At 36.1% G+C, this 16,191-nt stretch overlaps 1 protein-coding gene and 1 non-coding gene across 16 annotated transcripts; both read right to left on the bottom strand.

Annotated features, from left to right (window-relative positions):
* Positions 1-752: 752 nt before the first annotated feature.
* On the bottom strand, positions 753-9,794 carry LOC131077889 (uncharacterized). 15 transcript variants are annotated; one of them, XR_009372200.1, is made up of 8 exons: positions 9,479-9,794; positions 5,854-9,210; positions 5,688-5,749; positions 5,484-5,555; positions 3,503-3,622; positions 3,197-3,291; positions 1,692-1,827; positions 753-1,099 (listed from the first exon to the last, which is right to left on the bottom strand). XR_009372200.1 is itself a non-coding variant. In XM_059219566.1 (6 exons), exons 1-4 carry the CDS (start codon positions 9,628-9,630, stop codon positions 5,547-5,549), a joined length of 507 nt encoding a protein of 168 aa, XP_059075549.1. In that variant the 5' UTR covers positions 9,631-9,794; the 3' UTR covers positions 753-1,099; positions 1,692-1,827; positions 5,484-5,546. The 15 variants fall into 15 exon arrangements, 4 of the variants coding, with proteins under 4 accessions (XP_059075549.1, XP_057871466.2, XP_059075550.1 ...); XR_009372199.1 differs by lacking the exon at positions 3,503-3,622; XR_009372198.1 differs by lacking the exons at positions 3,197-3,291; positions 3,503-3,622 and having other exon boundaries at positions 5,854-5,930; positions 7,306-9,210.
* On the bottom strand, positions 809-880 carry TRNAV-UAC (transfer RNA valine (anticodon UAC)). The gene has a single exon. It is a non-coding gene; the product is annotated as a tRNA-Val (tRNA).
* Positions 9,795-16,191: the final 6,397 nt, after the last annotated feature.

Raw genomic sequence — 16,191 nt, 5'->3', positions numbered from 1 at the left:
TTGTTGGATCCCTATTTTATTACAACTCAATACAAGTTGTATGTATGAATATTCCACTGAAGATAAGGAATCATAAAGTTCTTTAGAATAATGAAACATTATAGAGTTATACTCTAATACTAAATAAAATTGAACATTAAACTTGAAAACACCAAGATTAATGAAGAAGATTAATATCAAGCACAAGATTAACTTGAAAATGAGCATAGTCGACCAATGAGCATAGTCGAACCTAACACTCAATGAGCGGTGGTGAGATGTCTCCCATTAAACTAGCATGAGGTGTTGAAACCAAGTCGACACCTCTCTAATCAACTCCTAAACGATCTTAACAACTTGCATGAACAAGTGACAAGTAGAAATGGATGACTAAGTAGGTTTAAGTAAGCCTAAATGTAATTAAATAAAATAATTACACTAACAACCCCCTTTAAGCATAGCTTAGGAGGACAATAAGAGAAATGGATCCTAGCTACTAGCCTAGTGAGGTACCCATGTACAATGAAATCTCTCATAAAGTGGAATAAGAAATAAAACCTAATGGGAGAAAAATTTCCTCAAAAAAAGAGATGATAAAATAATAAATGTATGAGTAAAGAAGATATGCCATAGATGAAATGACTGATCAAGAGCTCTCAACAGCTACTTGTATGCACAAGTACAATAAAAATTGTCTTTATAAAGACAATAAAAAACATCAATATTATTGTCTCTTGAGAGACAATATACTGAATTTTAAGAAATAGCTCACTTTTCAAATAAATAATATTGCTAAATATAAACTACAATATCATTGATTAATTCATGTTAGGGTACGATGGAATTGAACCATCATCCTACTGCTTGTAAAGCAGATGCTCTTCCATTGAGCTAGCACCCTTTAAAGAATAATTTTACCCTTCAAAATCTTGGGTCGGCGTTTTTGTATTGAACAACTTTTCATTGCCTTGAAAATAAAACAACTGTGTTTCTTAGACAAAACCTTACAATATCTATCTGGCTCTATGCAACACAAAGACAATGTACAGAAAATTTTAACGATACATTTATGTATGTGGATTGGCATGTACATGGTCTGATTCTAATCCTTAGTGTGAACCTGTTCAATGCAAAATAGGTGTAGGCCATTAGTCCGCAAATTCAAACTGCTCTCTTGCTAACTAAATTTCATCAAACAATTAGAATGGATTCTAAACCAACTCTTTCCAGTCTTGGAAGTAATTTATAGCATATTATAGAAGTAATAACATCAAGTTCAATTTTGAAAACCATAAAACATTTTGTAGTGTTTATAGATGGTAATAACATCAAGTTCAATTTTGAAAATCATAAAACATTTTGCAGTGTTCTTGACAATAAGATTGCAAATTATATTTGACTAAAAATAAATAAATTGCAAAAGATCAGCTTATGAGTTGAATTCATTTCAAGAATTGTATTTCAATTTACTTAAAAATTTATTTGCAATGGTTAGAATTGAAAGTTCTAAATATGGGTTTCATCGTTGGCTTGGGGATCTCTGCTTTCAAAATAACTACAGCTATGTGGAAACAAAAGCATTAATATAGATGTCTTGAAAGGTTGCAAAAATTTTTAGGTACAAAATACCATCTCTCTTCCTAACAAAGGTAAGGGTAAACAACAATGCCCTTAAAAGTAATAGAGTAAGGTTTAAAGTTAGTTTAACATACTCAGGTAGTCAGTGGCAAGGTATTGCTTATTTCTATTTGTTGAAAAACTTGTTGCATCTTTCCATAAAATCTCTGTCAAACTAGCTTGTTGTTCAATGCTTTTCTTAGTACTTGTTACTCGATTTTTGTGTATTATCTGCAACCAAATATCCCAAATATTAGCTTTTAAATTCAGACAAGCCAATTTATTGAATGGGGAAAACAAGGTATGTAATATGGTTTAAAGGGATGGCAACTTGGCAATATCAGAAAGAACCGACTTATAACTCAATCAGGAGTGCTTAAGGCATCTCCAAAATGAATTTCTACAGGCACAACAATGAGAAGAAGCACTACAATGTAAAATACAGGGTAGAGGTTAGTTGATGCCACCCAAAAAAAATTCAGTTAGAGATAACAAGAGTAACTCTATTTATAAACAAGGTCAAGAAAAAAAGTGAGAAGTAGATTAGAGACTTGTCTTTTCAGAGTAGCAAGACTCTGTATGTATTGGTTCCCCTTGGTGTTGTGCATGGATGACGATTTTTGTTTTCCCTTCTTTTACATTCGGAGTATATATTGTAGACATTGTAAACTTAAATAAACTCAACCAGAAAACCCCCTTGATACTTTTTGATATTTCAAGGTTAACAATTTTTCTCAGAATTCTTATGCTCAACTGTTTCATTTATTTCATAAAATGTGGATATAGGTTTCCTTCTAGAGAGAAACTTATGCAAAGCCCATTTGTCACCCATGCATAATTTGATACAAAGGAATATCTAAATAAAAACATGTTAAATTTTTAGAATTTCAAAATGCCAATCTCCAGATTTATGTTTGAGTTAAACTATAGCAACTTTGGTAACAATATATCTTAACCCTGATGTCAAAATTTTGTCCTTCACAATCATGTCTTCCCTTTCACCTCCTTTGCCCCCCCATAGGTTTCTTGTGTCCAATCATGAGATATAGGTTTAGTTAGCTTAATGAATATCTATGTAGAATAGTTTTTCCATTGACAAAGTTCTTCTTCATTACATATTGAAAGAAACCATTAGATGCTATGTATTCAAAAGCAGTATTATAGGCACATACTAAAATATCAAAATGAAAATAACTTGATTGTGATATTGCTCTCTAAATAGGAAAATACTTGTCAAGACTCAAGAATACAATAGATGCAAGAGAGTCAAATTTAAAGTTGTTCATCTGTAGTCAACCTAGTTTGCTACCTCATGTTCCTACAAATTTTTTTGTCCATCTCTCTATAGTCATTCTCAGAATCGTACTTCCCTAAATGGTAAAAGCACCGTTGTAAAAACTTCTCCATGTAATCTCCACAATTTTCCCTGGTCAGACAACAAAATTTCTAAAAAATGAATTTTCTTTCTGAAATTCCTATGAAATACTTTTTCTATTTCAATTATTCTCCAAACTACATTTTAATTCTACTAATACATAGCATTGCTAATCTTTAAAGCATAATTTAGCAATTTTAAAAATTATTTAGTACACAAGTTTACCTCTTGTCAATCCTACAGGTCAATTTAACACTAATGATATGATGTAATTCTGCATCACTCATCTTACTCCATACAAAACCATATACAGTGAAATGCTGCCACAAAACAAGGGAAATCGAATGCCTAAATCAACTTTCTTATCAAAGATTGATGTTTCTAATATTACCATTTTCTTGCAAAGCACAAAGTTTTAGTGAATTTAGAATAATCCAAACAAATCATTGTATGGCCATTAAATTTTTTAAACCTGGGATGTGAAATGACTATAATATAAAAGGTAGTTTTGTTCGGATTTAATTAGCTCACCTTCAAACACTTATTTCGTATACCATGAGCACAAAAAACCAGATGAATCCAATAATAGTGCTCAGAGCAGCTTTCCATCCCGGTTGAATAGTATTCTCAAAAGATTTCCAATCTTCCATCCTATTTTAATTTAATATAATTATACAAGCATGAATATTTGCATTTATATATCCATTTTTTTGGATGAAATACAATTGAAAATAATAGAAAATATGGGTCAAAGATGGGCATAAGCTAAAATAATTAAAAACAAACAAACAATACCGTGCTTCTTATTTTTCGTTCAATACCTTTATATATATATATTGGAGTTCCATGTCCTATTTTATAGGAAACCTCCTAAACTACTATTCTTATTATAACAACTCAACATACGTACCACTAATAAAATAACTTATTGAACAAACCTTGTGGCTATTAATAATATTAGGTTGTTTATTAACAACTTAATATTATGACACTAGATTATTTTATGCATTCTAAAATTCCTAACACCTAGATGTGAACACTAATTCCTAATAGAAAATTGTATTTATAAATAGCATAAAATAACATATAAACCTAAATTTTAATGAAAGATTGATCACTACTCTAACAAGATTTGATGTCACCGCAATAGAAAACTAAATGCTAACAAGATTGATCTCATCCCAATGGAAGACTAAATACTACTCTAACTAGATTGATCTCAGCACAATGGAAGACTAAATATACTCTAACAAGATTAATGTCAACGTAATATCAATGACCAATTTTATGGCCGACAAAGACCTGCACAACCTTAAAGAGCCACTTCGTAAACTGAGAATAATATCAATGTTTCTTTTGCTAGATATTGATTTTGTCAAATCTATAAAAATGGTTTGATATAAACCAGTTTAATAAGTTTTCTACATGGTTGTTTCTTAAAGGTTTCAAGCAATTAGGTATTACTTAATGTGATCAAGCTTAAACAATCCATGTGATTAAAAATGCTACTTTAGAAAGACCTATGGATCATTATCTAAGTAGGATCCCAAATCACCTTATCAAGATAAATAACGACTTATAGATCTACTTTTACTATCAGTCTAACATCGATCACAGTGTCTCTAAATTTCAGATCCAGTGAGTATTCCTAAGCATCGCATACTTTGTCAGAAGGAATGGAGGTAAATAGATTACTATAAAAGCAATTAAGTATTCCTTAATGTGCTCAAGCTTAAACAATCCATATGATTAAAAATGCTACTTTAGAAAGACCTGTGGATCATTATCTAAGTAGGATCCCAAATCACCAGATAAATAACGACTTATAGATCTACTTTTAATATCAGTGTAACATCGATCACGGTGTCTCTAACTTCCAGATCCAGTGAGTATTCCTAATCATCGCATACTTTGTTGGAAGGAATGGGGGTAAATAGATTACTATATTTATTTTGCAGAAGTTACAAACTAAAATGAATGCTTACAAAAAAGGAGATTCAACTTTTGAGTTCATAAGTGATTGCTAGAGGTTCCATCAAGTTTCAATTGAAGGTGATGAGGAGAATAAGAACAAAAAATTATTTATCTGTGCTGTAATTATCCATGACTCTAAAATAACCAAGCAAATTATTAGTCTATTATTTGATAGATTCCTAGATAATACAAAACCATCCATTTCAATGTTTTTTCAATTAATACATTAAGAGAAGGATCACAAGTATAAAAATTACAATGAATTACAATGCAACGAGTCATCATAAATATATAAATTATCAATGCAAAATTTTACTTTATTATAGATTAATATTTTTTATATTAATCCACTTGTTTTTATAAATAATAATGAAAGGAAAATTTGTTTTTATAAAACGACCAAAAATTTGTTAAATGTACATATAAAAAAACTACAATACAAACAATTAAGAGATATGGTAAAATATGCTCTGAATCACATAACCCACATCAAAATTCAGTCACAATCCATGAGGTTAAGGAGGGAAAAGTTTCTTACAGTTCTTCAAGGCTTGCTAGGTTGCTGATGTTGGAAGGAATTGAAAATGTTATCTGGTTTCTGTCAAGCCTCCTGTTTCCCAATAATATCACCCACAAAAGACAAATTAAACGGGCATCCTTAAATTTCTAGTATGTGAAGCAATTATAAAAACCATAAACAGGGCATAGCAAGAAAAAAGAGAGTTAAAATTTTGATACTCACACAACAGTCAAACTGGTTATGACTGTCCCAAAGTAGAGGGAATTTGTCCTTCAAACTCATTCCTGTCAAATAGTTTGTAGATGACAATAAACACCACTTAACACAACCAATATCTATATCACATGCTGAAGGTTATGACATATAAGTACTAATGTATTTCACTCACACATGAAGCAAATTCATATTCTCGCTGAAGAGTTTGGATAGAACATGGTGCCTGAGAGATTGTTTAGATTGAAATGGCTACAAAAACGATAAAAAAATAATTTAAGATTTCTTTCATATGACATCAGAAAGCTAGTTTATTTTTAGATCTGAAATTACTGATAAATATTTGGTTGAGGACATTCCATAGGGGGCCAATACAATGACTGTTTTAGTCATTCAAATGATATCCTATTTATTAATGGACCTACTAATGAAGACAAATAGTTCTATGAACATGAACACTACCCCAGACTTTGCCCAGAATGACAATTTAATAACAACAACCACAAACATGCTACAAGTAAAACAAAAGTTTCAATCAAGAGTGTTATTCTTTTCAATAGAAGTACCATTTTTAATTCAACAGGAAAACAGAATCAATGTAACTTCTACAAAGAATCTTCTGATTTTCTGAACTGTTAGACTAGCACCTAAACAGAATCTAATAAATCATAAGTACTGTTTCATGTGTCAGATATGTCAAAGGAGGAGTGCTGCAGAAATTGCTAGAGCATATGGTATGATTGAGAATTATTTTCAATGCCCTGAGACCTGAGTGAAAGAGGCTGAATAGGTGTTACTGATCTATTCTTGGAGGTAGGCTGCAATAATTGCACAAGTGACCACAAAACCTCCACTCTATCGACAGCTTGATTTGCCTGCACTCACACAAGCAATAATAGACAAGACAGACACCAAGAGAAAATGGCCAATACATATTCCTAAAATTAAATCTAGACTTCTCTTGGTTGAAATGTATATAAAGCATAAAGTTACTGATATGGAATTCAAAGGCTGACTAAATTAAGTTTAGTCGTGTGTACATTGCCAGACTGTTATTTAGCTATGTGATTTAATGCTATTATTACATATCATTCAGTAGACATCAAGCTTTAACTAGTCTAGAAAACATGTCATGTGATAGGTCACTTGTGCAGTCTACTGTTTGACTTTGGCCTAAATGCAACTTATGAACCATCATACGAACATTATTAGAAATGCGAAGGTAACATTTATGAACAAACTTATTCCTTTTGGGCTGAAGCTGTACATATGAAAAATTTAAAAATTTGTTAAATGTACATATAAAAATCCTGGTGAAATCTGTTTTGAATCACATAACCCAAATCAAAATTTAGTCATGCTTATTTTTGAGTAACTAGAGCTTACAAACAAGCTGTTATACTACAATAAAACCTCCTAGCTGTAAGAATAGAGATTTACATGCTACTGTAATAACAGAAAAACTCCATATTGCCAAATATTAGCCACAAACAGAAAAAAATTAAGCCTTTGATAAGTATTTGAACCTATTGCTGGAAAAAATCTACACAAAGTATCCATGCTAGTTATAGCTAGCTTAAAACAGTGCTCCTCAAACAATTCATATGGAAAGGCAGGCGTAACTCACACCACTACAGGAAAGGCTTCTGGTGCAGGGGCACGCTGGAGGACGAGCAATCAGCACCACCAAAAAAATAATCTGTTTCCAATTTGGTTGTTTTCTCAGGTTTGGTTTAGTTTTTGTGTTTCTTGGTCTCATTGGCATCTCTCTGTCAATTTGCATCAGTCTAGACTCTAAATAGAAGAGGCACATGGATCTTATCACACAATTTGTTGAATGAAGTAAAATGTGGGAACACAGACAAGGCACATAGACTGTTTGACAAAATGTTGTCCCACAGACTACAATGATTGTAAACTATGCACAAAATGGACTTATGGAAGAGACTTTAGATGCTTCAAGCAAATAAATTGGCAAGTGCAAAGCCAAAAACCATAACCCTTGTCAAGGCCCGTGCAACCTGTAACAGGGTGTATGCAAAATGTGGAATCATAGAAAGGGCATGGTAAACTGTTTGACAGAATGCCTCAACGATTACAAAGACTGAAGGATATACGTAGAATGGATTTGTAGGAGAGTCTTTATAGAATTTCAAGCAATTGAAATTGGCAGGCGTAGAGCCAAATTCCGCAACCTTCATCAGATTTGGAGCAGGGTACATATTTCCAGCAAGGCATAAGTCTTTCTAACTTTCAAGCGAATGCCATTTGACAGAAAATTCAAGTAGAATAGTTTGAGAGAGAATTGGGAAGTGGAAAGTCTAAAGACACCTTTGAAAGATTATAAAGTTATTTAAGCATCATTGCAAGTTAGGCTACGAAGTGGGGCAGGTTAGAGAAATTTGCGTGGCCAAGGAAGGGAGATGTGGGTTGCGTAGATAGAAAAATTAAGAGGAGGTGTGGGTTTTAAATATTGAGTAAACAACATTTCTAGCACTGTTGATAAAGAGAACAGGTGCTGCTTGAAAAATTAAGAAGAGTGAAAGTGCCTAGTGAGGAGATGCAAAGCAAATCAGGTTTTGTGGTATGGTTATGTGAATAAGAAAATAATGGAATTTAATTTGAAGTGAGAGATAGCATAGAGGCCATTGAGAAGGCCAACAAAGTATTGTTTTAGTTTTTGAAAAAGTTATGGGTGTTTAGTATAAGTGTGTTGCAGCTAATTTGCAATCTTATTTTGTATAGTTGAATGCAAATTAAGAAGAGAGGATCTGTATGTGAATGTTGAGAGTCTTGACTGGCCCCTTCCTAGCGCACTTTACCGATTATCGATCGTTCATTCTTGCCCAACTCCTCGTTACCCTGCGACCCCACTTAGAAAAGTCAAAGTAGTTTGGAGTCTCATGGGATAGCACGGCAAGCTTCATACCTAATTGCTAGACTTTACCCTACGCCCCTGCGGCGGTCTCCGTCCCCAGTCAATTGATACTTGGGGATGGCGAGGCAAAGGAAGACACATTGAGTGAGTTTTGTATGTGTGAAGCTGTAGGCAAGAGTGTCTGTCTTGCATCAGCTTACGGCCAAACATATTTAGCATTGCTGCAGAGGGCAGCTAATACCCTCCACCCAATAAGAAAAAAATGAAAACATTTTCATGATACAAATAGAATGATTGTACAGAGTATTGGATCCTGAAAAGACTAGCAAAAGAAAACAAAATTGAAAAAAATTAAAACACAGCGTCACTTGTAGAACGCAATAGGTAGTGTAGATTCCTGAGCTAGAAGTAAGAAAAAGTGCCGCGAGGTTACAAAGATTGACCTGGACTGGAAGAAAAGTTAAGAACAGAATGGTCACCGGTAGTAGCCGCAAGAGGCCTGGGGTGGTCGGCCTCTAGGGCATTACTATCGCCGTTGTTACTGTTGTTGATAAGCCGTGCCACAATCTCCTGTGCCCTCTCCTTGGCGATCTGCACCTCATCCATGGGAGGTGGCATGCTATTGTAAGTAGTCTGGCAGCGGATAGGGTTTATCTGCGCATGGGTTCAGGAGCTATTATTTATCTATACATGGATCTTCTCAGGGTACACTTAACCATTAAAGTTTAGTATTCTATAATTTCTTAATTTTAGAGATCTAAGCATAAAAACCATATTCATCGTATGAAACAGACAAGGAACCTAAATAATAAGGTCGATCAACTACGGTGAGAGTAGTACGGTGTTTACCTTACAAACCCTAATAAACCATATATACACAGAAAACTTGGAGTTGAAAAGAAGAGCAGAAAGACATGCATACAGTTCTAAGCAGATCTTGTCCTTCGCTGCACCAAAAGAAGTAAAATAAGAAGGTTGAAATGGACAAAAAGGGTTGCAGATGAAATCATTTTCTAAACACCCAGGAAAAGGGCAGATGAAAGTCTCTTGCTTCGAAATATTTTGCAGGTGCATACTCTTCCAAAGAAACTCGTCATATCTTCCCTTTCTAAAGGACTATCCATTAGGGCTTATTATTTAAAACAGCTTGAATGGACCACTCCATTTTGGTTCTACCAAACTGTTTCATTTGAGCTGACACCATACCCCAAAAAAAAACAAGCATTTCCCGCTTTCCCTCTGCCCCTGGCCAAAATGCATGTATTTTTAATTTAAGACAATTCATATTATTTTAATTTTTTATTTTAGATAATTAAAATAATACTTTAAATGTTTATGACTAAAGATTCATTTTGTCTTATAAAAATGTTTTAAACTGCTCCTTTATGCTCCTTTACGTTGTAGTGCGCTCTTGATTTAAAATTTAGTGACCCCCTTATTTTTGGTACTTTATAGGAGTGTTTTGTAATCGAACCTTAAAAAGATATCAAAATTCTCACTTTAAAATGACAGTATCAGAATGTGTTTGTTTGATTTGTGGCAAACATACATGCAATTTTGCAAAAAATGGCATTCAATTTCACGTTGCCTTGTAAAAGTTATGAACAAAATGATTTTACCTTATTATAAAATTAACATCCTCTAAATTAAAAAAATTTAATAAAAGAAAATTTGTCAAAACATAGAAGTACATCATGCCCCCGTAGTTTTTTATGTCATCATAAGAGAGCCAAAGAGCACATTAATAGTGTCTATTCTATTCTCATTATAAATGATGTCCATTGAAATTTTGCCTCCAATTTCAAAATTTGGGTTTTGAGGGGTTTTTACAATGGATTTGTGTCTACCCTCTGCCCTTGCTAGAGCTATGACACTCTATGGTCGATGTTGTCTGGGCGTCGCCCCCCTGTGATGGGTGTCATCTAAGCATGGCTCTACATTGACCTCTATTGGCCTCTATGCAGAGGACCGATATAGGTCCTCTACAACTGCGTGGGCATCGACCCACATGCATACAAAGATGGGCTATGGGGAGTCGTACTGGGTGAAGGCGACGGGGTGCGTGGAGTTCCCATGGGGATTCATAGTGGGTGAAAGAGGTTGTGGAACCTTAGTGTAATCCTAAATAGAATTGAACCCTTACCCTAAACTTAATTGAATATGACTACGATAATTAAAATTATACTATATTATATTCTTATTATAAGTAATATTAAAATAATATATATTAATACCAAATTAATTTTAATATAACATAATATAATATTTTTTTATTTATTTTTTATCGGTAAAAGGCCGAAGCCTGAGAAATTTTATTAATTAAAGAAAGTGATTACAAACTCCATTCGATGTGGGCATCGGTAGGAAAAAGTGGAGGAAGAAAACCTTTGGTCTCGCCCAAATCCCTTAGAGGATTAGAATCTAATGATACACATAAAAAGAATGAGAACAAGATACAATAGTCCTTAGGGAAATCCCATCAAGGCTGAGCTATATGACAAAGAGATATCAATCTAGAATTTTGAAGTTCTGAAAAAACTGCTCATTCCTAAAAATGATATCTGCATCACCCTTTATCTCCTGGATCTAGTCTCTCAGAAGTAGGTTACAAAATGTTCCTCTAATCTGCAAAAGATCTTACAACCAAGATCGGTGTCAGGAAAAAAACTACAAAGCTTAAATGAGAGAACAATGTCAAGAGACTCCCTAAATGAATAATAAAGCTCCAGAACCCTCAAGGGGAAGGCCTTGCTAGGCTAATCATGATCAAACGTGCATAAAACCTTCAGACTTGTCCTACATATTAAGATAGCAACTGATTAAAAGCTTGGAACGACAAGATTAATAAATACTACTAGAAAGAAAAGACGATAAGCATAATATACTTAATACATAAACACTTTCAAAAATCTAAGTCCGAGCTAGGAAGGGATGAACTAGCTTAAGGTATAGAAACAATACTAAAGTTAGACTAAAAATCCAACTAAGCAGCCATATGTCTAAAGAAAGATTTGTCTGATCTAAGTCTAAAAACAAACTATAAACACTTGAGAGTCATAAAGAGGCGGGAAGCATGAAACCATAACGGACCCATCTAACCAGCCCAACATCTCCTTACCCGCTCTTATGGAGCCTTTTCTCCAGAGTTGGCTGGCGAACTAGCAAGGGAGGAAACAGAGGATCGGGGAATTTCCATATCATCCGGAACCACTTCAATATTCTTCACTTCTAGATAGTTAGCCAACCACCTGTTGCACGTCGGTTTCCTAACCTGCAAAAGCCACATGAGGAAGAAGAGATTCGTTCGCCTAATTGGATTGTAGGCTTCAAAGGTTATCAGATCTGTGAGATTTTGCCAAGATCAAGGGCACAATGAAAAGCATAAAAAAAGAGACAATAGAATGACAAGAACAAACTATATTCTCATCAATATGCAAATGATCAACTGGATTAACCAATACAATGAATATAGGCCTGCTTATATAGACAAGGCCATATGGATGTATGAGCACACAATCATGACATGTGGCTCAATGAGAAACAAGGGTAGGTAAAAAATACTAGGGGTAGGTAGGAGAAATAATATAATATTCCACAAGAGGTGGTGACCCACCGAATGTGGAGTGTAATAGCAAAATAAGACCACAAAAGGTGGAATTTCTCCTACAAGATCTATCCCTATGTGCACACTTCCCTAAGTGTCTTAAATCCAAACTACGAAGAGATGCATTATCCTAAGTTAACTTAAGTAAAGTGTAATAATATCCATAATGAATATTTATTTACACCAACGCCCCCCCTTAAGTGCAACTTAGGGGAATGAAGACTCAAGTCAACAATGCAAGATGGGTCCCGACTACTAGGCCATGATAGGTACCCATGTACAATATGCAAATGCAAGCAAAACTATGCAATGCAATCTGTCACAAACGGAGAAAGGGAGAAAACCTAGTGGGAAAAAACTCCCCCCCAAAAGAGAGATGAATGTACAAAAGACTCTCAAAGAAGAAGGACAAAACCTTAAAGAGGAAAAAGTACCCCCATACGAGAGAAAGGAGAAGTCAGCTGACCCCCCCTAAAGATACATCTTGCAACCCAAGAGAGCTTGCAACTACTGGAACTTACTCTTGGTGAAAGGTTTGGTGAATATGTCTGCAACCTGCTCTGCTGTAGGACAATATTGCAAATCAATGACCTACTCCTGAATCAGTTCTCGGATATAGTGCATATGAATCTCGATGTGTTTGGTCCACTAGTGTTGGATCGGGTTCTTCAAGATTGTAATAGCACTCTGATTGTCGCAATGTAGAACTATTGCTCGTGGAGTGGTGAACCCAAACTCTATGAGAATCTACTAAAGCCAAATGGTCTCAGTCGCTGCGTTAACAGCTCCTCGATACTCAACCTCAGTCGAAGAGAGAGCAATAGCTTGTTGCTTCTTACTCTGCCAACAAATGGGGCCTGAACTAAGGTGAAAACTGTAACTTGAAGTAGACTTACGATCATCAAGATCGCTAGCCCAATCGGAGTCTGTGTAACCAACTAAGCGAAGTCTTGTGCCTACTGCATAGCGAATCCCATAGTGATGTGTACCCTGGATGTAATGAAGGATGCATTTGGTGGCTTTCCAATGAAGCTTATGTGGTTCTTGCATGAAGCGGGAAACCATGCCAACCGCAAATGAAATATCAGTGTGTGTATGAGTCAAGTAGATGAGACTACCCACAAGCTAATGATACAATGTGGCATCAACTAGTGGAGAAGAACACTAAGCCTCAGGCTTGACTCCTAAAAGAAAGGGAGTCGGTGCAGGCTTACAATCAGCCATATGAAAGCATGCAAGTAGATCAAGAGCATACTTGGGCTGCGATAGTGTAATCTTGGAAGGTGACTGTGAAATCTCTATCCCGAGAAAGTAGTGCAAAAGACCAAAGTTAGTCATAGCAAATCTATCATGCAAAGCAGATTTGACCTTGCTAATGATGGTTGTGGTGCTCCTTGTAATGATCAAATCATCAAAATAGAGCACAAGTATCAAGTGAGAGTCATCCTGTCACAAAATGTCGACATTCAGATCAGAATGACACCTGGTGAACCTTGTTGAGAGAAGAAAGGAATCCATCTTGGTGTACCAAGCCCTAGGGGCCTACTTAAGGCCACAAAGAGATTTCCTTAGTCTCCAAACCAAGGAAGTATCCTGGATGAAACCTTGTGGCTGCTCCATATAAATCTCCTCATCAAGATCACCATGAAGAAAAGCACTCTTCACATTCATCTGATGTACAAGTAACCATGAGCTGCAGCAATAGCAAGTGTCAAGCGAATGGAGTTCATCTTGGCTATGGGTGCAAAGGTCTCAGTATAGTCAACACCTTCAACCTGAGAGAAACTTTTCGCAATAAGCCAAGCCTTATACTTATCCACGCTACCACTCGCTGCAAACTTGGTCCAATAGATCCACTTATATTGAACCATCTTTCTCCCCTTAGGGAGATGGACTAAATCCCATTTATTGTACCTCATCAAGGAACTATGCTCTTCCTCCATACCTTGGTCCCACTCAAGAACCCCTGATGCTTATCGAAATGTCTGTGGATCGAAAGTGGTAGCAATGAATGCATGTGGAAGATCCTGATGCTGTGATCGAGTTCTTCGTGTATCTGAAGGATCCCCAACAAGAGAACCCATAGACTCAAGTGTCTATCGAGCCCAACGAGGTCTAGGTGGAGGTGGAGAATGAGGCTCCTCAACTGCAAGTGGACCCTGCGAAGGTGTAACCCTGCGAGTCGGAGTTGAAGGAGTCTCATCATCTAAATCACTAGCATCACTATCCACAATAGAGGAAGGTGGAGGAGGTAGAGAGGCTAAGCTAGGAGAACTTTCCTCAAAGTGAACACTCCTCTCAATAAACACCTCATGTGACTCAGGATCCATCAATCTATATGCCTTAACACCCTCAGGATATCCAAAAAATATGCAAGGCCTACTCTGTGGTTTCAATGCCTTGTGTTTCTGTGGAGGTATGCAAGCCCATGCTGGACACCCAAAGACTCTGAAATGTCTGACAATCAGTTTCCTACCAGCCCAAGCCTCAAAAGGAGTAATACCTTGCAAGGCTTTGTGAGGAACCCAATTCTGGGTGTGTGTGGCACAACTGATAGCCTCTGCCCAAAAGGTGGGATCAAGAGAACGTGCATGTATCATACAACTAGCCATTTCTTTAAGAGTTCTATTCTTGCATTCTGCAACTCCATTCTGCTGTGGAGTGTATGCAACAGAATGCTGAAGATCAATCCCCTGAAATGTACAAAAAACCTCAAGTCTCTTGTTCACATATTCCCTTCCATTATCTATATGAAGAATCTTGACCACTTTCCTGGATTACTTCTCCACACAAGTCTTGAAGTCTTGAAATCTGTCAAATACAAGTCACTCTTATGAATGAGGAAGTAGACCTAAGTGAAGCGGGAGTAGTCATCAATGAAGGTGAGGAAATATCTAGCCTTGCTAAATGAAGGTGTTGGAAATGCACCTTCTACATTGCTGTGAACAAGCTGAAGAACTTCCAAAGCTCTCCAAGCTTTCCCCTTATCAAACTTCTCCTCGGGATTCTTGCCCATGGAACAACCTGAACATACACCCTCTGAAAAAATGATTCGAGGTAGACCTGTGACCATGTCTTTAGTGCTGAGTTGCTAAAGATAGCGGTAGTTGAGGTGACCAAATTGCTCATGCCATAACTTACTTTCAGAATTTGAATGAGTAAGCAAAGCCCTAGAAGGAGAACTTGGCACAAAGTGGGAGAATGAATAAAGCCTTGAGTTGTCATTGACTTGTCCCACTGCTACCAATGCATCATCATCAAGTTCCTTTACCACAACTGAATAAGGTGTAAACTCAACCTTTTTCCCATTCCCATAGTGAGTGATTTGGTAGATAGAGAGGTTGGTAGACAAGTTAGGAACATAAAGAACATTCTCAAATGTTCCATCATCCATGTCAATTGAACCTTTCCCTTCAACTTCTACTTGTGTATCATCACCTATGTAAATGTGAGGTACCTTAGATGGCTCCAATGAAGAAAACTGATCCTTTATAGAACCCATGTGATATGAGGCACCCAAGTCAGGTATCCACTGCTGTGAAGAACCTGTTGTAGCCACAAATGCTTGCCCTTTTCCCTTAGACTGTGAGGAAGAGGAAGGAGATGAATCCTTCTCTATGTAGGTGGATGGCAAGTTGATGTTGTTTTTCTTGAGAAGATTTGTCAACTCATCAACTTGCTTGGTGTGGCATCAATGCCCATCATGACCATACTTCTTGCAATATGCACAAGTTGGTTTATCCTTCTTAGGTGGTGTCCCCTTCTTGGAAGAGGATGAAAAATCGACTTGTGATGGAGAGGATAATTGTCCTTTTTCCTGTTGTGGCTTTGACTTAGATTGCTTCTTCTTGTTGTTGGAATCTTTGCCTTGACTTCCTTGATTCCCTTGATTAGCCACCAAAGCCTGGGACTTTGAAGAGTTGAGAAGCCCCATGTTCAACAACTTAGATTTTTCCAATATCAACATTTCTGTGAAGGCATCAAATGAAGGCATAACATAGGAACTCCCCACTGTCAAACAATGAGTTTGG

Source organism: Cryptomeria japonica, chromosome 4, assembly GCF_030272615.1.
Source record: "Cryptomeria japonica chromosome 4, Sugi_1.0, whole genome shotgun sequence".
NCBI classification, from domain to species: Eukaryota; Viridiplantae; Streptophyta; class Pinopsida; order Cupressales; family Cupressaceae; genus Cryptomeria; species Cryptomeria japonica.
This window is presented reverse-complemented; position numbering and strand designations above follow the sequence as displayed.